Source organism: Falco peregrinus, chromosome 5 (assembly GCF_023634155.1).
Source record: "Falco peregrinus isolate bFalPer1 chromosome 5, bFalPer1.pri, whole genome shotgun sequence".
Lineage (NCBI taxonomy): Eukaryota > Metazoa > Chordata > Aves > Falconiformes > Falconidae > Falco > Falco peregrinus.
In genome coordinates, this window is record NC_073725.1 from 65,150,327 (window position 1) to 65,177,871 (window position 27,545).

Consider the following 27,545-nt stretch of genomic DNA (forward strand, 5'->3'; position numbering starts at 1 on the left):
GCAACGAGCCCCTGCCCGCCCCGGCGCGGGACGGCAGCCCCAGCCCCTCCTCGGCCGGCTCCGGGCCGCGCTGCCCGGCGGGGCCGGCCCAGCCCCGGAAGGTGGGTTCATTTCCGGCCCGCGCGGCGCGCTGGAGCGGCGGTGGCGGTGCGGCGCCTTCGCCGGGAGCCTGGAAGACTTTCGGGCCGGGACGTGCGGCGGCGCGCTGGGTGAGCGGTCGGGCTGAGGGCAGACGGGGGCCGGTGGGCGAGCCCGGGCGTGGCCGTCGGGCAGCGGCCGGCTGGGGGGGACGTGGCTGGCCGGCGCTCGGCCGCGGCAGGGAGCGCCTGGTGCCGGCGGCGGGCGGGCTGAGGCGGGTGGCCCGGCCCGGGACCGGCGGGGCTGCCGGCGGTTCTCGTCTCCCTGGCAGTGACGGTGGTCAGCGGGCTGCTCACGGTGCTGCCTTTTATTTTTTCTCGGAGCTGCGCCGCTACCTCAGCGAGGAGGCGAGGAGCGGCGGCAGGGCGGCCCCGGTGCTCCCTTGTGGCGGCGGGGCCCGGGAGGGGGGTCGGCCCGCGGCGCCCCGCCGCCCCCCCACCGCCCCCCCGCCGCCTCCGGGCTGCCCGGGCAGTCGCTGCAGCCGCCGCAGCTCTGCGCGGGGCTTTGTCTTTCCCCCAGCCGCTGGCCGTGGCCGTGGCAGCGGGCTGGGGTCGCCGGCCCCCGCGGGCCGCAGAGGCTGCCTTAGGGCCTGCTGTAATGCTGTCGCAGGGGGGTGGCTCAGGAGTCTCTTCCCACCCCTGTGAGCGGGCAAGGGAAGGAAAAGAAAGCCGGCGGTGGAATCCCCACCCCTCGCCCCCGACTGCTGATTTCTCTAAAAAGTATTGTGAAGGGCAAGCGTTGAACTACCAGGGAGGGTTGGGAGGCAGTAGCTCAGGTGTCTCGCTGATCCTGTGTCGTGACTGTCAGCCCCTGGACCAGAGCAGCTGAGGGGAAGAGGCCTTTGCATTTGCTTCCCAGTGAAATGGGGCTCTTGTTTTTTCGTTGTACCTAGGTTCATCCGGAATTGTACGTTGACAGATCAAGGGAAGCTAAACTGAAGGTCGGTCCAGACGTTACTTTTCGGCATGTGCCTTGTGCTTGTGAGTCGGACTGCTGACTATGGAGGGATAACTTTTGTACTTGCCGAGGGCCCACGAGGCTCCATGTGCCTGCTGCTTCCTAGTGCTGTGCTGCTGCTTGGGCAACAGCCGGGGAGGAATTGGTGGTCCCTCGTGGTTACACAGCCAGGCCTGCTGGGTGCTTAAACTAGCGCATCTAGTCAGGCAGTATTATCTTTTTAGATTGTAAATGAGCCTGAGGTTTAAACCCACTTACATTTCTGTATGGTGGTGTACTTTGTCAGAGAGCTCAGTCGTACTGACAGAGCTGGCACAGAGTTCCCTTGAGACTCCAGACTTGACTGTCTTGGTGAAAGGCTCGAGAGCCTGCTTTGGAAGTCACTTGGCAAGGCACAGCTTTGCTGTGATTTTGGTACTTGAATTCTGACTGTAATGTCAAGGCCATGTGTTAGCCTTTCTCCAGAAGCTATAAAAGCAGAATGAGTGTTAAGAATCTGATTACCTTTTAACTAAATTCAAAACAAAATTGCGGGATGAAGTGACTGGAAGTCCTGCAAGTCTGACTGGGTATTACTGCTGTGTATGTTATCTGCTTGTCTACCGATTGTTCCTGCCTCTTGTTCTGTTGTGGTAATTCCTTTGGGTAATGCGTTGGACTCTAGATGTAGAGCATCTTGACTTCCTCCTGACCCCCCGAGATGTTATTGGTCTTTGGCTTCCTCACGTTTCACAGGGCGTGGGAAGGCCAGAGAGACTGGAAGCCTCGGCTGTTGTGTGCGGAGAAGCTTTCAGCCTTCTAAGAGAGCACTCAGCCAGCAAGCACATCGTGGTGCTTCGGTACCGAGCTGATACCTCAGGTCACAATGTTTTTGTGAAAGGAAATATGCTGATGTTGAAGGGGGAAGGGTGGCGGGGGAAGAGGTAGGAGGCAGCTTTCAGCCACTTATAGGCTTAACTCCTGTGTTCCTGAAAATGGTTCTGGGCTTTGAGGGGTTGGCTTTTGGCTTTTTGCCTTAAGCATGTCTACCTTTCAGGGTAATGCTTTCTTGGAAGTTGGAAATGGTCCTCCTGGGACACCAAACCAAACCTGGGAAGGCCATTTAGCGTGCTGCACCATGCGTTTTATTCCCTGTCAGTCACTTGACCCCAGCCGTACACGCTCTCCCCGTTGGGCATGTTCTTACCCTGCTGGCTGAACGATTCTGTCTTTTCACTTCCTTAGCTTGCTACAGGCCATAACAAATGTGTGTTGATAGACCGCTTTCCTTGATCACTGCTTTCAGATTTGAGCGTCGATGCCGCGGATGTAACATGAGAGCAGCAGCAGGATGTAGAGCACAAGCTGTTTAAACAACGCTTGGATAAAGCTGCCAATCGTGTGACTCTAGAAGCCGAGAGACATGGTAAGATGCTCTTCTGCCATTCTTGCATGGATGCTCTCATCGTCTTTCCATCACTGTATGCCTGCTGTGAGATTCATGGGAACATTGGACGGCTGAATTCACAGCATTTTAAACACCACAAACTCTTGAAGAGTTTATAGGACACAAATCTTTTACACTGACAGATCAGACAAGCTCTTCTTTGTGTGTGTGTATATATATATTATACTCGGTACTTTTGCAAGGCAAGTCTTTTGCCTGGTCCCCCTGAAATTGGGATAAGGACTCGATGCATTTCAGGAGCAAAGCTGCTGAGTGAATAGGCTTTTCCTACTAGAAATCAAGCAGCTGCTCTGGCAAAACTTGACTTTGGGTGCATCTTTAAATCCTAGGAGGCTGACAAATGGGACGAGCTGGTTAGAGGAAAGAGCCTCTTTCCATTAAGGCTCCACTGACTTGACCCTTAAGCCTAAACTTGCGTCTTACTACATTTGCTTTGTGTGTGTTAGTGCATACCCGATTGATAGATTTCAGTTGATTTATCAGTTACAAGTTGGAGTAAGTGGTCCTTGGCTACATAACCCTCTCCTCTGCATTTTTTTACATGTTATGACTTACTGTTGTACTTCAGTAGAAACCGGGAACGATTCTGGTAGTGTTGCAATCTAACAGTAATGCTGTCCTGACTTTGTCTTTCTAACACGTGAGCTCCTTATTATCTGTTCTGGGTGATAGTGTAGTTCTGTGTATTGGCATGAACTAAACTTGCTGATTTGTTGTAACTCAGATTTAACTTTTCTGTTCTTAAAAGCTGAAAGGCTAAATTAAGCCTAGAGCTGAACAGTGGGTAGGTACGAGAGCTTCTCCTGTTTTCACAGAAGTGTGGTGATAGCGTTCTTACTGTTGTGTCACTTAGCAGCCTTTCTGTATTCAGAGGCTGTGGCATTACGAATGTAATGTCTGGGGTCAAACCCCGCTTTTCTGTATCTAATTCTCTGTTAACACATGTAGGCCTCCTGCCTTACTTGTGTTGCCAGCCTCCACTGGGATTACTCAGTTTGAATCGGTTGCTCTCGCTCCTTACATTATCAACGGAAAGGAAGGGAAACTCAGAGGGAGCAAACAGTCTCATCCAGGAGAGGCATTTTGAAAGCGATCAAATTGCATTGCATGCAACGAGCAATTTCTTCTGCTGTCTGGAAAAAGGACACGGCTAGTTTGATTTCCACCACAAATGTGGCAAGTTAGATTGGAAGTGTCCACCCATCTTCATGAAACTCTATGATTATCAGTTTCTATTAGTAACACTTGATGTTCAGTCAGTTACTTAAATGGCAACTATAGCAGTATTGACTGTTAAAGGAAAAATTTACACAGACGTGGGTACCGCTAGGCTTGATTTAGTCACAACGCAGAGCTGGGCCACCACCCCAGTCAGTGGCAGAGAACAAAGGGATACAGCACAGCTTACACTTATCAGATCATTAGTCATCATCCAAAGTTTTTAGAAGTTTCCTTTGGTCCTGTCAGTTCTGCGAATCCATCACCTGACTCTGTCCCAGTTGATTCATCTGTTTGGTTCCAGCCTCTGCCTCTGTTCCAGGCTCCTCCTCGGATCGCGATCTTGTCTGCCTGCTTTAACTCACATACTCCTTCAAGCATGCTTAGTCATTGAACAAGCAATTCCTATTCACGTATGCCAATTTTTCTAAAAGCACCCTGTGTTTCTGCGAGCACCTGTGTGCACAAACTGATCATCTGTTGCTTCTCTGTTCTCCCACTGATTAACTGGCCTGGGTGTTAAACCAGCCTTGGATTAGGGCTATGCTAGGGATGAGGCCTGGTACTGCCACTTAGCTGCTTCAGCACTTTAAATTTCTTAATTCAAAATGCATTTTCTTTTAACAATTTCCTCCTTTTTGTTATTGCATACCTGCAATAGTTGAATAGATAACATATTTCCAAGTTCTTTCTTGCAATTTTGCTACTAAGCCAGTCACACAAGTTACAGAACATTGCATTAATGCGATCACAGGCACAACTATAGAAATCACAACAGGTATTGTAACGATCAGTTTCTTTCACCACCTTGATAGGTTGGGGAACCGAGATGTTAATTCCTTGATACCAATATGCATCGTTTCTCAAATCTGAGAAAGAATTCTGCAAATACAATAAGTATTGGGTTGCCTGTTCACCTCCATCCGACAAACTTGTCTTTGCTGGGACATAAGTTCCTGGTACTGCTATAATCCTTCCAAAAAGAATTTCTGCCAGAGAAACTCCAGGTGGCTGCCTGGGAGTGTTTCTTATATCCCATAAACCCAAATTTAAAGCTTCACGTCATTGTAACCCAGTCTGTTTACAGACTGTGACTAATTTCTTTTTGAGAGTTCTATTCATCCTCTCTACCTGTCCTGAGGATTCTGGATGATAGGGAGTATGTAATTGTGATCGAATTCCTAATGAATGATAGATCTGTTTTAATACAGCTGCAGAAAAGTGAGGTTCCCTGTCAGATAGCTCTGGAACTCCCTATCTAGGAATAATTTCCTTTAAGAGAGCTTTAACAACTGCTTTTGAGTCATTTTTCCAAGTAGGGAAAGCTTCCGCCCACCCTGACAATTGATCAACAACAAGAAGTAGGTATGTGAACCCCATTACTTTAGGCATTTTGGCATAATCAGTCTGAAGGTTTTGAAAAGGATACTTCGTCGCTGGAGGCGGCTTTCCCAGCAGTGTCTTCATTCTTAAAGAGGCAGATCCTTACACAGGCGACAGCTCTCACCAATTTTTTTGGCTGCTGCATAAATTCCAGGGGTTGCCCACAGTTGTTTTGAGAGCAATACTTTCTGGCCCTCTGTGAGCTCTGTCGTGCTGCCAGCAAGTGATAGGTCATAAATACCTCTTTTGAAGTAGCAGTTTACTTCCAAATAGCCACTGTCCCTCACGTTGTTGTGCTCCCAATTTCTCCCAGGTTTGTCTTTCTTCTTCAGGTAGATCTTCATAAAGAGGAGTTAGATCTGGGATTTCAGCCTTACCCTGTTCAGTCAGAATTGGAGTCATTGCTCAGACTGCTTGCCGTGCAGCAGCTTTTGCTGCTTGATCAGCCAAGGCATTTCCTCCAGATACGTTGTCTCAGCAGTTGGTATGAGCCTTTACGTAAATTCAGTCCATTTCATTCACCCTCTGTTGATTTCATCATTTTGCATAGCTTAAAGCTCCATCCTCACTTAGACACGACGGTGCAAATGCATGAAAGCCATCCAAGCCCCTTCCCAGTCAGTGGAGAGGAAGAGGCGCTCCCAGAAGCCCTTACTCTCAGCGTGCACATCTGAAAAGGATTGGGGTTTTTCTGATTATTACCTGAAACTTTTTATTCTAGTATCAAGATGAAGGAAATTGGTGTACTGAGCAGAAATCTGATATAATGGTTCTCAGTTCAGACTAATTTCCTCAAAGTCTTTTTTTAATGGGAAGATGATTTATATAGCATTTCAGCCAGCACCTACAGCAGCACCCACACTGATCCAAACTGGTTACTTACTCTGCATTTACTATAGCTTTTCTGCATGTCATAGTCAGTACGGAAGCTCTTTCTTCTTTCCAGGTCCTCCCTTAATCACAGGCATGTAGTTGCAGGGGAATGGAGGGGGTTGCAGCTGTCCAATATTTTGGGATCATAACGAAGGACAGCCGATGTCTATACCTTAAAATGTATTAACATGTGCTTAGGGATTTAGGGTTTGTGTTACAGCAGCTTGCTGTACATTCTGCCTGTGTAGGAATGATAAAATCTTGGTGATTAGAAGCCCTTCTTTAGGTTTATAAGTTCAGTACTTGCCTCCTAGTGTTGCCATTGAGCTCCTTGGAGCACACTGCTGTAATGCTGCTCAATGCTAATGAGTAAAAGTATCAGTGGCAAACTCTATTCTGTAGCCAATAGGGGTTATTTACTTGTTAAATCTGTTAATCATTAGCTCTTAGTAATTATATAATGCATACTTACCTGCTATGATGAACATTATGATGATTATGAATTAGTTTGTATTAGTTAATTGTTACTTATCTGACATTTTGGTATCTGAGCTCATGCTGGTTGTTCAAATTGTTTTCCTCATTCTAGGTCCTTTACACACTTCCTCACAGGAGCTTGTGTCGTCATCAGAGGCATATTTACAGGTATCACACCTTTCAATCTTTTTTCTTTCTACATTTTAAACATTTGCCATCTTTTTCTAAAACGTGTATGGCTGATAATAAATCCCTTTTTGATGGGGAGAGATGATTTCAGACTTCAGGAGGGAATATAGCATGTTCTATAGAGCCATGGGAGTGGTATGAGAGTATAAGTAGTGCTGCAGACTTTCAAGATGCTGTGGATGATGTAAGACATACCTATCATAGTATTTTACTTTGATGCTCTAAAGGACACTTTGTTTTCAAATAATGCAGTCTTTCACATACCATATGAATGTATCTGTACTGTGTTCTTGGCCAGGTTGGGTCTGTAAGCAGACAGTTGCTTTCATGTGGAACTAAAGCCAGTAGAATCTGTGAACCCAGGTTGCCATGAGCATAGCCATCTCGAGAGGTCTTAGAAAGCATTCCCAGACACAGGAGCTCCAGTGAGTGCTCTGCGGGGACTAAAAGTAGCCCTCACAGCTACATGGGGGCCCGTAAGGAGAGGCTGTTCCTGCAGAGCTGTTTGAGTGTCTGGGCTTTGTTCTCAGTGTTGGCTTCTGAACAGCTGATCAGTGTCTGCTCAGCTCCATGTGTGTGACAGAGCCCAGCCTTGGTCCAGCCTTGCACTCCAGGTAATAACCCAGGGTGCTCTGAAACACAGTCATAGATGTTCACATGGCTGTGAAGGGCCAGCCTGGAGATTTATCTGGTCAGCATGTCTTACTGGACCTGAGAAGTCAGCTTCTGTACGTATTGCATAATACCTTTATCTGCAAGGTTCTCCCATCACCTGAGGTGTCACAGTACTCAATTAACTTGATACTATTAAACAGAATTTCTGTCTGTAATAAATTTGGTCATCTTTATTTCTATGGCTGACTCAAGGAGAGGCTTTCAAAACTTATTTTTGCGACAAATGAAAGTGCCCTCTAGCACTGATTACCTTTGGCAGCCAGTTCATGCTGCCATATGCCATGTTCTGAGTCTATATTCTAGAGGAAAGATGAAATAGTGGCCAAGAAGGCCAGTAGTGTCCTGGCTTGTATCAGAAATAGTGTAGCTAGCAGGACTAGGGAAGTGATTGTCCCCCAGTACTCCTGCAGTGGTGAGGCCACCCCTTGGATCCTGTGTACGGTTTTGGGCCCCTCACTGTAAGAAGGACATGGAGGTGCTGGAGCCTGTCTGAAGAAGAGCATTGAAGTTGGTGAAGGGTCTAAAGAACAAGTCTGGTGAGGAGCAGCCGAGGGAACTGGGGGGTGTTCAGCCTGAAGGAAAGGAGGCTCTGCGGAGACCTTCTTGCTCTCTACAGCTCCCTGAAAGGAGGTAGTAGCGAGGTGGGGGTCCGTCTCTTCTCCCAAGTAACGAGTGATGGGATGAAAGGAATGACCTCAAGTTGCACCGGAGGAGGTTTAGATTGGATATTTGGAAAAATTTCTTTGCTGAAAGGGTTGTCAAGCACTGGAACAAGCTGCCCAGGGAAGTGGTTGAGTCGCCATCCCTGGAGACATTTAAAAGTTGTGTGCATGTGGTACTTAGGGACATAGTTTAGTGGTGGACTTAGCAGTGTTAGGTTAATGACCGGACTTAAAGGTCTTTTCCAACCTGAACTATTATATTCTAAAGAAATCAGCTGTGTAACAGTATTTGTGTTACAGAATCAAATTTATTCCACAGGTAGAGATAATTTCAGGGCAAGACAACCACAAAAGGCAGTCATCTGAAGTGTCACTCAAAGACCAGATAGTAAGGCCAGTAGTTCTGTATTCTACAGTAATAAACAAAAGACTGTTCCCGTTTTAGCGGCTACTCTTTATATAGCATTGAAATGTGTATCTTTGCATAGGGCCAAGTAATCACTTACTCCTTAGATTGAGGTGTTGACTAAAAGAAAAAAGAACATGAATCTTCATAAAGGCACTGAAAATACCTTTGCTCACTGGCACCCTGTGTTCCCTCCCATGTAGGAGTTCAGGGTTCCTGCCCTGCAAAAGCTGCCCTGATGGATGCAGGGTTGTCTTGGTTTCATGGTGCAGTAGACCCATTCTAAACTTTTCTGTGGTCCCAAACAAGCACTGAGTTAACAGGCTCCTTCAGTGCTGGAGAGCTTTGGGGAAAATACTGCAGAGAGAACTAAAGGCATCAGTTTGTTTTGCTTTGTGTCCTTGGTGGGTAAACATTGCAGTCTTTGATAAGGGATGTCCATCAAGGGCAGCATTGGGTAGGGTAGCTTATTTTTAAGAATGCTATGAAATGAGCAAGAAATGGGAAACATGCCCTTGGCAAGCTGGATCAGTGCAATAACATGGCAAAAAGTTCTCAACATCAGCCTCCTTTCCAAATTAATCTCACTCATCAGTAAGCACATGCGACTCAGCCTGTCTCTCTTTTAACGCTGTAAGAGAGATCTTTTTCTGGAGAGGTATAATCACCTCTGCCCTGCAAGCTGGATCTTATCTGCCCTGATGACCTGAGGTTGTTATTCTTCTGAGCAGCAGCTGTTTTCTGTTGGGGGGGGGGGGGGGGGGGGGGGGGGGGGGAGCTGGAACTCCTTTCCACTAACAGAAGGGTTTGTGTTTTCTTTCCCTGAGAGTTTTCTCTCTTTGAGGCATGTCTGGCTTGATCTGTCTGGGGTTTTTTTTTCTCCTTTTAGTCGCAGGACTCATTGATTCCTTGATCTATCACTCAGCACGTGCCATCCAGAAGAAAATTGAACTAGGGAAGACAACATAAATAAGCAAGGAGCTCACTCCACAAAATAATCCCCAACCCTCTTTAAGGAGAACTAAACGGATTTTTAGAAACACAAGTGATCTTCTGACTACACAAGAGAAGAGGTTTGGAATTACCAGGTGGCCTTGACTGCTCTTATGTTACTGTCCCATTGTTCTTTCTTTGGCATTAATTTGAGAATGTAACTGCGTGAACCTTGCTGCTATAAAATTAGCTGTCTTGTCTGGCTTTGCAGACCCTACTGTAAAAACTCTTTTGTGCCAGACCACGTTCATCCAGTTCTGCCCCCTGCCGCACCCCCTGCCCCCCTCCCAAAAGAGATGCTGGAGATACTGCATTCTGTTTGCCTCCAGGAATAATGGAATAATGTACCGTATTGTCATGAGACCTGGAATGAATTGAATTTGCCATCAAATACATTTTCTAGCAAGACCATCTAGCTTTTTTAACTTCTCTTAAAGATGTCTCTGAGTGTGCTGATGCTGTATGCCAGACCTCTGTGAAAATGTGCTGAATCCCACACACTTTCCTTCCAGCTGTTCTGGGCAATGCGGTGAGATGTAGCACTTGGCATGTTCTTACTGTACCATGGAGCATTGCAGTTGCTCCAGATTGCTGCTCTTGTGAAAAATGCAAGTTGATGTTTCAGCAAAAAAAAGGGGTTGGAGTTTTAATTAAGTCAGATTGTGGTTTTCACTTCCCCTCTATTTGTATTTTGAAACAAAGTCCATCCACTGTGTGTTTTGGTAAAGCATTTAGAAGAGGAATTAAATTATTTAAACTAACCCTGGTACCGAATTGGAAATTATAATTAAAAAGCATACCTGCATAGTGGCAAAATACGTAGATACAATAGTCATGGTGGGGTTTGGTTTTTTTCTTTTTAATGATCTACACAAGTAAGTAAAGTGCTTGGTACGTGAAACTATATTAGGAGTCATTTGAAAATACTGAGGAAAAATAAATATTGTGGAGGCAATATTAAGGCAAAACGCATCACTTAAATCTCAGCTCTGGATGTGCTGTGGTCTTGACTCTAAACTTGGTCTAAGCAGTTGGTCCAACAATGCACAATGAGTATGACAAGCACAGGATCAGATAATGCAGAAAGAAAGTGGCATATATATATAATATATATAAATATATATTATATAATGCATTTGAACTTGATTAACAAACCAGGGAATATAAAAACCTGTGGCTTTTTCAACTGGGAAGAGAAGCAGTTTGAGGTGTCTGTAAGAAGTCTGATGAATCTCCAAGCTAGAATACTGGAGAAATTTCTTTTTTAAAAAAACCAAACAAACAAAACACATTTGAAACAAGGATATTTAATAAATCCATCAGGTCAGATCATACAGTGCCGCTACAATGTGAGGAAAGTGATATGGTATCTATATGTTACATAAGGAACAAAAAGTGACTTGAACAGCTTCAGTCACTCGGTGAAGCACACAGCTTTGTAACTAAATTTGAAAGAATAATCAAGAGGGGGAAGATGAATGGAAATAATGCAGCGAGAGTTTAACCCACACTTGAACAATTACCAGCTAATCGCTTGTCTATGGTAAGAAAGCCAATTACTTCTAAATCTTAGAAAAGCATTGAGGAGTGTTTCACAGAGGCAGGTATGTCAGAGGCCCCACACCCGGCAGTGGCCCAACAGGAGGCAGGTACGTGTTGGAGGCCCCACGCCTGACGGTGGCCTGATGGGAGGCAGGTATGTGGACTGGCTGCTTGGCTTAGCACCTGGGATTGCCAGGGAGGGCTGCTCAGAAAACATGCTGGAAACTACAGCGCCCGTGTGGCTTCTGTGTTGGATAAGGACAGCCCGGCAGAGCCCCAGCCTGCCCCAGGCTGGGGGGGAAGTGACTACAGCAGCAGCTCCTCAGGCCTTTACAGCGTGTCTGGGGGGGTCAGAGCATGATGGAGCTGAGGGAGTGGAAGCACAGAGCAGAAGTGGTTTGGGGAGTTTGGTTAATGGCACTGTAAGATTGGCTTTGGGGTGGAGGAGAACTAAGGGAACAAGACTGAGCCTGGGGACTTTTCGTTAGGACTGAAGGCTGGGCCAGAGAAGAACGAAATCCTGAAAAGCATCAGCATCCAGTATCCATGCAGTCTGGAAACAGGCAGAGTGAGCTCAGAGTGCAAGCCCACAGTGTAACCTTCAAGCAGTGCCCTTCTGGTGTGTGTATAGGAAAGCGAGAGTAGACAAACCTTTGTGGCTGGTTTTGCTGAGATTTTGAGGTACATACTGAGCATCAGGCTGAGGAAGATGCTGCCTGAGTGCCTGCTAGTGCCATCTGTATATGGATACAGCACTGCTAACTGGTGTGACCTGCAAGGAGCTCAGCAATGGTGAGCTCTGGGGTGCAGTAACGCTCAGATGAGGCTCTGACGGTCTCTGGCCCATCCATTGCTGGCCTTTGGTGCAAGTGTCTTGAGGGAAATCAGGCACAACTTGCACAAATATTTGTTTGATTATTTATTTACTTGTGGCTTCAGTTATGCCTCCTGGGACTGCATGTTTATTCTCTTTGTTCAGCAAAACTAACTTTCTCCCTTTCTAAATCCAGAACAATCTGAGCAAGCAATCTGTGGGTGTCGCACTCAGCCTCCTCTCCCCTTCTGCAAAGCTTAAAGTTCTGGGTGTGGGTTTCTGTTCAGGACTGTCACCAAAGTGCTTCAAGGAAGCTGAGGTGGGCTGCTGGCTGTGGCAAGCTATCAGAGGTTAAGAGGAGTGACCGAAGGAATTTGAGTAGGTTAGAAGCATGGAACAGGTATCGGCTTGCAGAGTGACACCCTGTTCTGTCCCTGGTGGTTGCTATGGCATTTTCATTTCTGATTCTTTACGTAGGGAATTTGCATTTATTCCTTAGTTACTGAGAAAGCTGCCTTAATATTGAGGTATTGGGATGGAAGCAAGCTCTGAGCAAGAGCTTCTTGCCTTCTGTGTAACTCCATCTGCCTCTTAAAACTGCTGGTTAATAGGCACAACCCCTGTTACCTTCTGCTCTGAGGAGACTGTGTTCAGGCCTGGATTATATGTGTGTGCCTGTCAGGGCTCCTTTTGTCTTGTAGGGACTACTGGCTGTTATTGACATCTCGGCCTCATCAGTGAGCTGCTTTCTGAAGCTGCTCAGGCAGGCTAATTGCTGTGGAAAACCACCTTCCTTGTCCAGTAGACCTTCTGAGTGTGTGTGGCCTGCTCTGTATGTCCCACTGCAGCCATAGGGGCTGAGCATGCACTGCAGCGCCAGCACTTACAGTGAAGGTGGGACAGCTGACAGTTTCTGACAGGCTTCAGTTTCCTCCCGGGAGAGCTGTGTGTTTCGATGCTTGGGGTCTACAAGTTTGGAAATACCCCATCTCAAATCAATTACCTGCGCAAAAATACATTTTTTTTAAGATTCTTAGACTAGTCAGTGCTATTGTAAAAACAGTGACATGGGAAAATTAAGTCATTCTATCGTGTCTACTTTTTAAATCAGTCTGGACACTAGTGGTATGCAACTTTAATTACTGGAACACTGCAAGAGATGCTGAGATACTAAAAATCTCTTGGCAGGGATTTCTCCTGTGAGAGACTTAAGAGTTTGGAGGATGGGTGACCAAGTAAGCAATTCAGTCTTTCAGGACAAGGAACCTCAAGACTGTAGGTTTTTCTCCGCAACATTTCAAGCCTATCTTCTGTCATAAGGGCAGATAAGATAAGACATAAGAAGATAAGGGCATTTCCATACCCTCTTTTGTGCTAGAAGTTCTGTGCAAATTATTATAATTAGGACTAGTTCAACCACTCCTGAAGTATATCCACTGGAATTTATACATGGAACTTTTTTCCGATTGACTATAGAAAGAAAAGGATGATGTAAACCCTTGTCTCCAGGCACTTGAAGATGATTAACCACCTAACTCTGCACTGAAATCCATACAACTCAAACATACGAATATACTTTATCCAAAAGTTCTAGGGAGTGGGTACAGCAGTGTTTGACTCTAGGTGGCTTATAAGGAGACAGCAAACCTATGAGCATTTGGGGTTTTTTTCTCCATCACACATCGTTTGGTGGCCTTTGCGACAGGATAGACAGGAAAGAAGTAATTTACCTCAAACATTAGGCCGTGCTTCTGACATAAGGCCAGCACTTCTGGGTGTACTTTCTCCAGAAGGATGTCTCTTTCTGTAGCCATGTCTGCATGAAAGGGTTTGCGCAGCACACCAGAAGTTAGGAATTTAGAGCTGGGTTGTCTGCTTGTCATGTTAGACCTTGCGCTGAAAATGCAGTTCATGTTGCTATCATCTAATCTGTGTTGAATTTCACACAGATGGCACTGAGGTTAAGTCTTGTAAAAGTGTGCTTTCCAGATGTCTGTAGGCCTGTGCCCTCATTACCACCAGGAGTATGTTTTAAAGGTTCTATTGCAGCTTGGGACACCATGTGTTAATTTGCTAATATGAAAACTCTGGATCTGGAAATTCTGGATTGCATAGTTATACAATACAGCAACATCGATCCAGAAAAATGTATTTCTTACATCTTGCTGCAGCAAATCCTCCATCCTCTTTTAAGACCACTCAGCCACACTGTTGACCCATCTCAGCAGTGATAAACAGCCACAATAAAAGGCAATTCTACCCACAGGGAATCTTCATACAGAGTCAAGTCTGTGACATTTTTATGGCTGCTTCCCCTGCTGTGCTTTTTACAGGAGAATTACCACTTTCTAGAAGAGTCTTTGTGACACCTTTTAAGTGATATGTTCACTGAATTAATCAACAAACTAGGTAAACTTAAGATAAATTAAGATGGCAAAGCAAATAAGAGTAAACACATATATGCACACAAACAGAAACATGAGTGTTCACTCCCAGCACCCACATGCATACACCCTCTCCTTTTCACTGATACACAGGTCTGAAGTCATGGATACTTTTCACACCTGCAACATTAAGACATGGGGAATATAAAGGACTTTTCCCTCCTCACATATGTTTTCTCATGAAAGATTATAATTTCTTCAGAATTGGAATGTTCTCTCCCCAAAATTATGTAAACTTTCATGGCACTACATAATCATGCGATAAAGTAGTACAAGAGGGAATGCTAAAATTAGGACAAGGAATGGCTGTATCTGCAGCTTTCCTTGGGACTGTTCTAAGTGAAAAGTGATCCCTAATGAAGTCTGTGCCAGCTTCAGATGAGGAAAGGGCTCCCTTGGGTTAGGAGTTACAAGGTCTGCACTGCTGTCCAACAGGGAGCAACTACTCTCTGGAATAATTCATTAGCTTTCATTAAAGGTGCAGTGGTTATGGGAAATCCTTGTTTTGCTTTACACTCAGGTGTAAATTCATTTAAAACACATGAATTCCCCACCTTGCAGTGAGAGAGTGGGGTTTTCTAACCCTGTCTTTTGGTGAAAATCCAATCATGTCACGTCCTTCATCCCAAAACTGTTCCTGAAAATGCATGAGGTCTGCCACAACTTGGACAGGTATTGTAGGCAAAATCTTAACCCTAGCTGTGTCCTTATGTGCCCAGTCGTTTCAGATTGTCTGCAGTTCTCATAGACTCTTTCCAGAAACTGCAGCTCTGTTCCTGTAAATGCTGACCTACCTACTTAGGCTGGAAACACCTCACTGTCTGAACAACATATTCATGGCATTACTGGAGGTGATGCTGCAGTATTTTCTTTCTTTTGGAATGCGCTTTTTGTGGAATTGAGAGCCTGTCTAAGCCTGTGTTTTCATATTTAAAAATGGAGACAGTGAATGATTTTCAAAAGAAGCAGGAATGGAGTTTTGTAATTCCTGAAAATCTGAGTCATTGTTACCTGCTGCCAGTTACCAGTTTAGGAGCTCAGTCTGGCAACTGTGTTCCAGTAGGCAGAGGAAGTGGGAAATATTTGGATATTGTCCAAGAAGAGAAGGTCTTCACAAATATTTCTTGCTGTTACAGTGGTGGATGGGAATCAAACGTGTGTTGCCCAGGGTTTTGAGAAAGCCTGCAAACTTTGCAGCCTTGTGTGCAGACAGGCATTGCGCTGCACCGTGCTGTTACTGCGCAGGAGTGCCTAGGCTGAATTTCGCTTCACTGTGAATGCCGTTAGTTCCTGAACTAATACAGAATTCTGCCGTCACTGGTACATTCTAAGGGCAAATAAAGCTGTACATAAAATGCAGCAGATTATAGGCTTCTTCACTTTCAAATAAATGAAGCTGCAAGCTTACAGTTTCTCCACTAAGCACAGTAGTCTCACCTCATTTTAAGGCTTTTCAGACTCAAGCAGAGAGACTGTCTGATGCATTCAGCAGCTTCAGGGCTTTTCAGCTTATTTACCTGAAAAAACTGAGCTGATGAAGATTCGGACCAGGTTGGAGGGCTGGAAAGGAAGGGGAAGCATCTTCCCACAGAGAAGATCCCAGCATGTATCTGGACCGAAGCTCGTGCTGCTATCTGGACTCCCTGAGCTCTCCTCAGCAGAGGCTGCTCGTTAGAGGGGGGATGACTAATGGCAATGACCACCAGTCTGTGGTGTCTCTCTCCAGAAAGCTGGCTTGCTCCTGTTTTTTAAGGAAAGACTGAGATAATTTCAGCTACTTCGACAGGAACAGTAGGAAATGGTTGACTGTCTGCACTGAGATGCAGGAAACTTCACAGCATCCTGGAGCAATCCATCTGTATTTGAAGAGGACAGATATCTCTGTAGCAACCGGTGTTTGTCACTTGGGCAGAATCACCGGGGGCTCTTTCTAAGGCACTAAATGTGTTCCTTATCAGGTGCTGTACGCCTGAGGTCCCCTTGTTGACTACCTTTGACTATTTTAGAACTAATTGTCTCTTATTTTAGCATCAGGTGAGCCTGCCAGTACTAGTATGGTTTATGGTTCAGGCACTCTCAGCCATTTAAAGCAGATTTCTTGATACCGAGGGAGTATGCCTTCTGTCAAGCTGTGCAAGAGTGAATTTACTAAAAGGCGTTTAAACTGTGCACAATAAATACTTACTGCTTTATAGCTCTGTTTGGACTGGGGTACCATCCCCAAAAGAGCAGCACATTGGAAAAGACAGAAAGAAAAATGTAATGATTTACAAAAAACCATCAAGTAGGTAGAAATCTGAAAGAAGAAAAAAGACTTCCTGAGGGATACTGCAGCTAACAGTAGGACTCCAGTGACAGAAGCTATCTGGCTCTTCCACCTTGTTTTGGGTTCTGTAGCACAGGGCAACATCCGTGACCCACTGCTAATCCCCTCACCGAGGGGATCAGTGTGCAGGGCTCACCCCAAATGTCAATTGTTGAGCTCAAAGGCAGGAAACTGCAGCTGTCAACAGAGAACAAGTAGACAAATAACATCTTTGTGCAGATGCCCTTGGAATGCACAGGGAGATAAGGTAACTGGTACAAACATCTCAGACATCTCAGCAGAGGCCCCAACAGAATAGACGTCTCCCCTTCATGTGCACAGAGTGCTTTTCAATGTCACTCTTCCATGCTGCTCTGTTTTCCAATATTCACAGCACGTTGCTATTTCAGTTTGTTTCAATGTGTGTTTCTGTATTTGTTCAGTGTAGCTTTTCCTGTAAGAAATGCTGCTTTCTCCATGTCCTGTGGAAGCAGAGATGGTGCTGTACCACCCAAGCAGACTCACTCACTTGGAACCACTTTCTGCTTCCCCATTTTCTCGCTGGAGACCATAATCCATTGTTTCTGTGGCTTTTTGCCTTTTCCAGGAAACTGAACTAAGCGTGTCAGAGAAAAACAGTATCAACCAGAGCAGCTGCTGTGATTTTTCTGTTTCTCTTGTGAAATGAGATTTAAGAGGCTGGTGTCTATCCTTGTCTTTAACCCTCTGGCATACAGAGGAATAATTAAAGAAAAATTCATAATCAATATTTATGGTCTCCTTTTGCAGACAGTACTTGATTAATCTCCACAGTCATCTAGCCAAATAAGAAGAGATTAACTGACATCCTAATCTATCATAAATCAAACAGTCAGGGAGATGAAGCATCTTACCTTAAGAGACAAATGTTATAGAGAGCCTACATTAGGGTTTAGCCTACATTATTCGAAATCTAATTTAAGCCAACATTGGGACTCTTAAAGTCACAGATTTTTAGACTGTTCTTCAAGGCTCTGCAATCTGTGACATGCTATGTGCATCTGACACTGCGTATGCCTGGCATTATTACTGATTACACCGATTGTTGTCAGCTGACAAATGAAAGAAAATTAGCAATTGGTTGCAGTGGGACCAGAAGTCACCAACTAGCAGATCTTTTTTTGGAAAGTCAAGATCTGCCAGCTCAATTGAGAAGCATCGGGGGCCCGGATAATTGGAAAAGCAGCAGATTGCTTTCTGCAGGAGTGCAGCATGTGTGTTATGGTTTCTGGTGAGCTTTCTGTAATTTGCAAATCAAAACCAAACAAAAGCAAGGAAGCAAATCCTTTCCAGGGACATTCTGGATTTCCTCAGGCTATAAAAATGGTTGAGCCTCTAAACCTATCAGACCTGTTTTCCTGCATTCCACCGCTATAGCCTACCTGTACCCTAAAGTTAAGATGAAAATTAAATCACTATCTCACACTGATCCTTCCTAAAAGGTTGCATCCACAAGCTCTCTAAAAAATTCCCTCCCGCATTTCTCTTTTGGAACATAAAGGAAACAGATTAAGGGTCATGACAGAAAATATTATAAGTGGTATTTTTCCTAGGGATAATATGTGAAAGGTGCAAATGCAGAAGTGTAAAAGAGAGACCAGGCTCAAAGGTATTTGTGAATGTTGATCTTGGCACTACAACATCTCCTTTTTGTCAGAAGTGTCACCACAGAGGTGAAGTGAGTAGCAACTATGAGTCATGATGGCAGCGGGCTCTGCCATGGCAGCGTGGGCTCTGGCTTGACAGGAACTTTTTTTCTCACCCGTCTGTCTGTTCCATGAGCCATCATCCCCCAACAGCTTGCTCACAGACTGTTGCCTTTACAGACCACATGAGAGCAGATTAAATTCTTAGCTGAGAGGTAATTTTGTGGGTGTTTACCAAGTAAGAACCACTCTGTTGGTGTCTGATGAAATCTAAACCCCTTTAATTAGCCTTTCCTTACAGTGGATGGGCACACAGGACAAACCAGATCTCCCTGGGGCCAATAAGAAGAGCATCCTAAAGAGGCAAGTTTCACCCCTCTGTGTGCAGAGCGACTGTCTCAGCTTCAGTATCAGCGGTGTATTTTTTCCATTGATAGCTGGTTGCCTGGTCAGCGTCCTGGCTTCCTAGTAGAGGTGGAAGAAGTCATATAAATCCAGACTGTGAGCTTTCTGGAAAATCTTTTATAGATGCATCTTCTGATTTTGGCAAAGAACTAAAATATCTGGGTATATAAGGTTGTAGGAAACATCATGCTATATCAGCCTTACCTTCCGTATAATCTTCTATCTTGTGTCCTACAGCAGCTGCTTGGGTCATTTAAAGAATAGCACCAGAACTGTGAAGTAGACAATTATAGCTAAGGGCCCAGATAAAGATGTGCTACTGTGAAATGTATAAAGCTGTAATTTTTAATGCTTCTGTGTGTCCTGTGGGCTGTTTGGACTGACATGCTCAGCACTGATCTCGTGCTTTACAGCACCACACAGCCATGAAATAGGCTGCAGGAAGAAGCAGGCATTTGGCAGCTTAATCACCTGGCAAGTGTTAAAAGGAACAATTTCTCCATTGCTCAGGAGATGGCCAGTTAACATCCATCTTTAACTTCTGGGTCTTTCTGCTTAGCTGGGTCATGTAATTATTTGGTTACTCTTTGGACAAAACAAACGTGGAAGAATGTGCATACTGTCATTAATAATAAAAGGAAAAGGGGAAAACAACACTGGTTGCTCTAGCTTGGCGCTCTATTGTTTCAGCTTTGCCCTTTCTCACGTAAGCTCTTTGGTGTAGAAACATTCCCTTGTGCTCCTATTTTTTTTACTTCATTTACTGTGAAGAATTACTAATGTTTTCTGTAAAATTATCCTATGGGTTTGGGTTTTTTCTACAAACAGTAAGGGCCATAGAGCTTTCCCTATCTGTGAAGCTGATCTGCAACGATGAAAAAGCTGTAGACACTGGGTTTGGCTCGCCCTGTGTAACAGAAAAGGGAAACCTGTCAATCAGCAAAAAATGCTGAGAGCAGCAACGGAAACACTTTGCTTTTTCCATCAAGCAACCAGGGCCTCTTTGAGGATTAAATGTATTGCTAAATTTAGCTACATCTCACTAGAGTTAGTATCAGAAGTTATCAGATCAGAACATCTTTGAGAGAATGACGTCTGTCCCATGGAAGTCTAAGCCCTGGCATGCTTCTCTCCCACCCTGTGCTGCAGCAGACTGGAGCTGGGAACATTCTGCACAGCCAGCACAGCATTAGACTCGAGACATGGCAGGATTTTTTCAAAGCACTTGAAATACCTACTGTCATCAGCCTGCTCGTTTTATTGTTCTGTCCAGGTCCTGAGCAAAATTTGTTGGTAACACTGAAGTGGATGTCACAGGAGAGAATAGCTAAACCACATGAAACATTTTTTTTAATAGGTATAAGTCTTGCCCTCACCTTCTTTTCCATTTTGTGGGTCATACGGAGACTTTAAATCCCACACCACAGTGCAACAGACATTCTCAAAGGCTCTGATAAATTAATGAACATTAATGAACATTTTAAGAGTTAGATCTGGGGGGAGACACGCAAAACCCTTCAGAAAATAAATGGCCCTTTGCAGGGCCTCATTTAGCAAACGAGGTAGAGTGACTGTGTCGTGTTTTCCTCATCATTCCCATCTCTGTGCCACGGAAGCAAGTTACTCCATCCTACTAGAAAATGCCCAGCTACCATTTTCATTCTGGTTGGAGCAGAGTTTTAAGGAGGGAATGTATGTCCAGGTGTAGCAGGGTTTCCCAGAAGTGTAGAACCCACCCTGGAGAACCCTGTGTCCCTGCAGCAATGGTTACGATGTGCTGCTTTTTGAAAGATGAGTCTTTGCTTCTTGGGAATGACAGATGCCTGCCTGGAATTGTACTAACAACTACCAGTGCTGAGCTATGGAAATTGAAGAAAGGTGCTGTATCTCTCACTATGAAAGGCTTCACCAAATGAAACTTGCGACTCTTCTTTATGGCAGTTGTCTGCTCAATACTAATTCCATTACAGGTAAGGTACTTGGGAGGTGTACAAAGCTTTAATTTTAATATCTCTTGGAATATTTCTCCTGTCTGTTCTTGGTAAGCAGTTACGATTTGCCTCAGTCCGAAAGACTTTGAAGAGCAAGGACTCTGGGACTCAGAAAGCAGTGCAGCAGCTAACAGTATCATGCTAAATAAATATTCATGCTCATTCAAAGCATTTCAATTTTTTTGAGTTTTAAATAGAACTACTGAAACTCCATATAAATATGCTAGAACTGCATGTGTGTCGTTGTATCTGCGTGTATATATTTATCTGTCCCAGGTGAACGTCCTCCTTCCTGTTACAGTGACAAAAGGAAGGACAGAATCTGGTATAAACACTGAAGGAAGTTTGTTTCCTTATTTGCATCCCTGAAATCCCAGAAAGTCTGCTTGGGTGACAAGACTACAAACACAACAAAAGCAATGGACTTTTTAGCATGGTATTTCCATTTATAACATGCTCAGGCATACCTGTAGGACATAGCAAAGTTTGATCTCTCTCTTCAGTTATAATCATTTTGCCATCAGGTCAAGGACTGTGTGGCTTCTGAGACCGGTGAGAGTAAAAGAAACATACGTATTTCCCCACGTGCCAGTGGACAATCAGAGTCACTCCACAACTTTTATTTGTTGGCGGCTTTTATAAAACAAAATTCCCTTTGAATCAGACATCTCAAAAAATTTATAGTCTTGTGCATGCTAGTGATACCTGTCTACTGAAACTTGACGTATCTGCAAAACCAGATAGCTGAGCTGTCGGGTAGAATTCCTGTTTTCTACTGAAGGGGAGGAAAACTCACAAAATTAAGGCACTGTCAAAACCCAAGCCCACAAATCATTGACCTTTTGTACTGGCTGTCATCTGGTTGCATACAAGGTTGTTTTTTTTATTTTTAATTAACCATCAATTTCAAACAACGACGGACACACACAAATAAAGCTTTTCTTGAATCCTCCTATTTATATTCCCAGTTGCAAGATGACAGCAGCAAGCCTGATTGCTAGGGATGGCAATATGCTGCTTAACTGAAAGCCCAGCACTGCATCCCTGTGCATGCCATGGATGACGATCATTTTAAGAATGCAATAAGCAGAACATGAACAAACTAACAGACTCCTCCCTGAGCCATTTTATGAGCATTTCAGATTCTTCACTCACTGGGCACAAGCTGCGTTCACAGTAGTTTGGCCAAAAGGGACCTACAAAGGATAATCAATGTCTTCACCTGCTGTGCTTTTATCAGTCCTTTATAGTAGTTTTAATCAGCTAGTGTGAAATTCACTTCTTCAGCCTTAATATTAATTTAAGAATATAAGAAATATTCCTTCCTGCATCCAGTGATAGTGTTCAGGCTGCCCTTCAGCACACCAACATCACTGCTTTAAGCACAAACCAGCATGGAGCTGTGGGCTTAGGACCATGCTTAGAAGTAGCCAATTCTCTACATAAAGATACATTTTAAAAAAGCCAGATTCAGGTCCATGAATTAGGTGCCCTGGCAATTATAAATAAATAGTAATAAATACCTATTTACACTCGCACACTCTTCTGTGTTCCACAGGATTACAAACAAACCAGAACCATGCTGCTTTGCTCGTTAAATATGATCAGGTTTGAGGTGGGACACGCTATTACTAACAACATGCAGCAATGCTCCGTAACAGTTCAGAAAAACAACAGTACCAACAGAAAGCACTCGGAGCATTTCACAGCTTCAAAACTCTTGCAAACACAGACTTAAGAGAAATGACAATGTTCTGTCCATTAAGAATCAGGGGGAACTTAGGTGAGAGAAATGGAGTTTGGCTAGGACACCGGAGTCAATGTCCTTATTGCATATAAAATGTCACATTAACCGGAGGTATGGCAGATGTGGAAGCTAGGAAAAATTGGATCAGGCTCATAGGAAACCGTTTAATTTCCTTGAGTCTGAAATCCAATTTCCACATTGATTGTGTCTAAACAGTTTGTTGTTTTGGTAGACGTCATAAACGTCAATGAAAGCTCCAAGGAGTTGCAGTAGCACAAACCATTACCTCCATTCATAAATAAACACAGTGAAAGATTTTACATCAATGGAAAATGCTGCATCGTAATTGCTGACAGTTTGGGAACTGGCACCCACTTGTCATCCTGGCACAAATCTACAAACCCCTGAAAATATGATCAGATTAGAGAGACACGAGACCAAGAAGCAAGCAGCAGCACAGACAGCACAAATGAAATTCAGGGACCTGCCTGGCAGTGTCCTGGCTTCCATCTCTCCTCCAGAGTCTGAGAGAGAAGGACTGGAGGATAAAGGAGGTCACAGGTGGCTTTGAGACTCAGCTCTGGAAGAATTTTCTTGGCCTGTTTACTGCGTGGTTGCTTTTTTATTCAGCTTTTTTTGCCTTCCGTTTCCTTGTGCCTTCATTTAGCTCTTCTTTTGACTTTGCAGGAGGAGGTGGAGTATGGAAAACCTCATGGGAGGCCCCGTGCTGATCCTGCTGATGACTAGCGTGTCCACTGGAAACAGAGCCAAAGAAAACTGGGCAGATGAAGCTTTCCACTGGAGCAAAAGGTGAGGCGTGGGAGTGAGTAGCCGTCATGAAGACCTGCCAGACAACAGTGAATACATAAATTTAAAGATCACACACACCAGCTAGGAAATACTAACTAGTAAGGAGCATTCCACTTACTCCAGATAAAAGTCCCTATTGCTACACGACTCAAGGCTATTATCACAAGGATCTTCTACCGTATTGCCTATATGATGGGAGAATTTAGCCTATTAATTTCCCGAGCAGGTCTCTCCTGGTATGTATAGCCAATGCCTTCAGTAGTGACTGAGGAAGGCGAACACCCCCAGTTTAAGCCTGAACTCTTTCTCTGGTTTTGTAGAGTTGTTGGCGGCAAACCTGCTGTAAACTTACCTTGCAAACTGTCATGAACATGGTGAAAAAAAAGATGAGGTTGGCTTCAGAGATAGGGAGCCAGCGAGTTTGTTGCAGAGTGAAGAGGACTGTGCCATACAGACTAGCCTTTGTAGGGCTAGAAAAGAAATAAAGAATTTTTCTAGAAGGTTTGCATCATTTGCATCCAGTCCTGAATAGTTCGTTAAATTCCATTTTTGGTCTGGCAGAGAATTTACAGGCTACCTACTTACAAGGACATATGAAGAATTTCATTTGTTTCTGGCTTCCAGACCCCACGCAGCAGTTGCTCAAAGTTAGACATCAAGGCAACACCAGAACCTGCAAAACAGTAGAAGCAAACAGCTAGAACTGCCACACCAGAAGAAAGTTCCGATGCCTCTTCCAGATCCCCAAGGGACAAGGATGACCGAAGGGGAACAAAAAGGTCATGACATTCTTCCCAAATTTAAAAGAAGTTAGCCTAAAAGAGAAGAGTGGGGCAAATGCCTTCCAGACTTTCTGTAGAGTGTTTCCCAAGACAGGGAAAGGGCATTTGCCTCCGTTCCTTTTACTGATGCTCAAGTGCTTGTTGCAAATAAAAGCTAAAAGAAAACTGCCTGGGCTGTTAGAACATTGATAGAACCCCCCTGAAAAGCTACAGGCGAGGCCAGAGACAGTAGAACATGGGAGGAAGAACAAAGAATTCCAGAATTCTACACCCGTATTTCATAGTTTTTCATGTTCTCCAGTTCTTCATGCCTCTGTTAACATTAGATGACGGCTCAACTGACAGCCCTCCTGGCAAGTATGACTAACTGTCGGTGTTCTGGGAAACCTGACTGATTGAGGCCAGCTGACTGCAGCCACTAACCAGCCTGCTGAGGGATGTGGTCACCTTAAGCTTCCCTCGCAGATTCTCCCATCCCTCCCCACAGAGCTCAGATTAACAGTATGTCATGTTTCACCTTTGACCCATCCAACAGCCATCATAACGAACCACCCGTGGTGGTAACGGTGATAAGCATGGTGGACCCCAGCTGCAATTTTGCGAACTCTCACCACCTCTTTCATCGCCACAAAGATAAGCTTCACAGGCAGAAAGCTAACGCACTTGTAGAAGAGGTTCATGGGACAGAAGAATATCAAATACCTGCAAGAAAACCACGAAGAGTTTAAGGACCCGTTTGTTTGTCCTGATCTGGGACATACAGAGAGGACTGATCCAGAGCTCTGTAGTGTTGGGGAGAAGGAAACACTGGTTCTGTCACACAATAGCATGTACAACCCGTACGCACCCACGAAATTAAACTTGGAGTAGTTATGGTTAATTTGCGCACATTTCACTAACAAAACAAATAAAATGCCCCCAGATTTTCAGTGTGTGCCACTCCTCCACTGTATGTGGTATCAGTGCAGCACACGCTGCACTTGCATCTTGGCATAGTTCTGCTGCAGCAGCTATGAATAGAAATGCCCAGCAACTGGACTGCACCCAACCCATATCATCAAAGCGTTAAGACAACTGGTCAGAGAAACTGGAAACTAGGAGTACAAAAGACTCAAAGGCTACATCACCCCACCCCTTCTTTCCCCAGTTAATCCAAGCAAGATAATACAAGTGTGTCACACAAACAGAATACCTCCCTTCACACCCGAAGGTCTTGTACACAGCCAGCGGTGTCTCACGCTTAATAAATCAGGTGAAGTGCAAAAGACTCACCAGACTGCTGTGGCCAGGATGATGCTGGAGTTATTACTGAAGTAATCAATAGGTGGTTCTCCAAGTAACAGATCAGCAAGTATGTAACTTCCAAAGCAGTGGAGCATAGCGCAAAGCCAGGAGGCAAAAGGGCTCTTACGAGACATCTCCACGGCTCCTGTGAAGCAAATTCTAAATGAGAAGAGGAATTCGGCAAATAGGTAGAAACTTCAAGACACTCTATGACAGAAGCTTGTGGTGCATGTTCTCCAACAAAATAAGTCAAAAGAAAAGTGCTTGTAAAACAAGATACAAAAATGTGTATTCTCTGAAACCTGAACAAGTACCAGATACTGTCCAGAAATGATACGCCTGATCATAGCTTGCAGGCCCCCCTTAAAGTTCCGGATGAACTGAGTCATTAGAAGTTTATGAATTGGCTCGGTTTCTCTCCTGTATTTGCTGCGACTTGCTGCAATCAGAACGAGCAACTTTTCCCTTGAAAACATCTTTTTACAGTCTAAAAATAAAATGCATACTAGTACCATTCTCTCCATTGCTTCAACCTAGGTGCCCTCTAGAATTCATGAACAATCTGTTCAGCTCTTTCATTCATAAGATAACCTGCAAAAATAGAACAGTAATTCTTAATCTTTATTTGAAAGAAAAGGATTTGAGGATTTTTCCCTGCTCCTCTACTACTTTGGAAATGGCTTCTGAAAATACAACTAGTTATTAAAACAGTGTCACTCCTTGGTAATACATTATGGTCTCCTCCCACAACCTTCTGCTGCCTTTTGGTTTTTTCATTCCTCTAGCTATTTTCATCCACATCTGTACTTCTTCAAGGAAATCTCCCAAGAACATCAATTCTGTAAGAGTGCTTCATTGCCTTAAACCACTCCTGAGTCCTTTGTGCAGCATTTCAGATAGAACTCTGTTCAGTAAGCCAATAACAGGCAGCCAAAAGAGAGAACACTATAAAATGTTTTGTCAACATTACCAACAGCAGCCAACCTTACATAGCAGTAAGTGAATCAGCGTGTGCTGAAACTGTGATTGCTCGGGCTCCTCCATCCTCAGAGGCATTTCAGCCGACTGAAAACGTGGGAGCAAGACAGCTGCAACAGCCATGAGATGAAGCTGGTTCTATAGGAACCTCAAGTTTAGCTTGAGGCTTAAATTTGGTAACACTTGTTTTTCTTTGGCTCCGTGAAGCCATGCCGTCTCTCCAAGGAGGAAACAGGACATTACTATCCTGACACTAATCTTCAGCACAGGAGCTGTGGGATGAAGCAGTGTAGGAATCCAGTGAAAAGTACACCCCTGCCTTACCCAGTCCAAACGGATTACTGGGCTTACATATTTGTAAAAGCTATTTTCATAAGGGTTGCCTGTTAACTGTTCTGCTCAGGACTTAATGCTGGATGACAGCTGTAAGTGATCAGGGCTTGAAAAAAAAACCCCAGCACTTCTGTTTATGTGGAGTTTAAATAGAATAGCATGTAGAGTGTACAGCACGGAGATCGTACAACAGGAGGATTTAAAATTATACTGGAGCATGGGGTTTTTGTGGCTTTGCTCTCTCAGTCATAAGGCAGTTAGGCTGGAACTATTCCAGACAGTGCACGGAGAGTGTGCACAGCATCAAAAATAGACGGAGAAGCTGGCACCTGGAGGAGCCCAAGGTGGAGTCAGGCTGTGACATCGCGGGCAGTGAAAGCTGTGGGGCAGATCGATCCATCTTTACAGGATGAGGACAAGCACAGCAGGGTGGCTGGGTGCCCCGGGTGCCGCAGAGGGTGGTCCGGCAGGTGGGGAGCCCCCGGGGTTTCACCTACAGCCTTTGAGCGTATAAATCGGAGGAGGGCATTGCCACGGAGACGGAGGAGCCCAGCAGACGCACGGCACCGCGACACTGAGCCCTGGGATGGCAGCTAAGAAGCGACCGAACTTAAAAAGACTTGGATGTGGCTGGAGTCCAGCCGGCAGTAAACGCCGGGACATTCCTGGGAATCGGGGCCGCCTGGATCCTGCTTTTTCCTGCTTCGTGCTTAGAGGCCCGCGACAGCCCGGGGGGCAGCGCTGCCCGTTCCTGTCCCCGAGCCCGGGCCTCGGGAACTCCGACACGAGGGTCACCCGCCGCGCCCCGCCAGGCCCCTGCACCCCGGGGCCGCACTCACCCGGCTCGTACTTGAAGTAGAGGAGGGAGACGATGAAGTAGGCCGTGTCGAAGAGCGGGAAGACGGGCAGGGTGGCGAAGGCGGCCGCCAGCTCACTCAGCTGCAGGGCCGCCGCCAGCTCCATGGCGGGGCGCGGGCCGGGCCGCTGGCGGGGCACGGAGCGCCCCG

General features: G+C 45.1%; 1 protein-coding gene and 1 long non-coding RNA gene across 8 annotated transcripts; one reads left to right on the forward strand and one right to left on the reverse strand.

Moving 5' to 3' along the window:
• On the forward strand, nucleotides 1–25,958 carry LOC106112563 (uncharacterized). 5 transcript variants are annotated; one of them, XR_008747221.1, is made up of 6 exons: nucleotides 1–209; nucleotides 2,381–2,500; nucleotides 6,606–6,661; nucleotides 9,315–9,513; nucleotides 23,039–23,161; nucleotides 23,482–23,614. It is a non-coding gene; the product is annotated as an uncharacterized LOC106112563 (long non-coding RNA). The 5 variants fall into 5 exon arrangements; XR_008747220.1 differs by lacking the exon at nucleotides 23,482–23,614 and adding an exon at nucleotides 23,723–25,958 and having other exon boundaries at nucleotides 2–209; XR_008747218.1 differs by lacking the exon at nucleotides 23,482–23,614 and adding an exon at nucleotides 23,786–25,958 and having other exon boundaries at nucleotides 12–209.
• TMEM38A (transmembrane protein 38A) lies at nucleotides 21,204–27,518 on the reverse strand. 3 transcript variants are annotated; one of them, XM_013302670.3, is made up of 6 exons: nucleotides 27,389–27,518; nucleotides 25,216–25,372; nucleotides 24,461–24,645; nucleotides 23,747–23,834; nucleotides 23,514–23,631; nucleotides 21,204–23,195 (listed from the first exon to the last, which is right to left on the reverse strand). In XM_013302670.3, exons 2-6 carry the CDS (start codon nucleotides 25,359–25,361, stop codon nucleotides 22,974–22,976), a joined length of 759 nt encoding a protein of 252 aa, XP_013158124.1. In that variant the 5' UTR covers nucleotides 25,362–25,372; nucleotides 27,389–27,518; the 3' UTR covers nucleotides 21,204–22,973. The 3 variants fall into 3 exon arrangements, with proteins under 3 accessions (XP_013158124.1, XP_005241777.2, XP_027648746.1); XM_005241720.4 differs by having other exon boundaries at nucleotides 27,378–27,504; XM_027792945.2 differs by lacking the exon at nucleotides 27,389–27,518 and adding an exon at nucleotides 25,740–25,821.
• Between the last annotated feature and the right edge of the window lie 27 nt (nucleotides 27,519–27,545).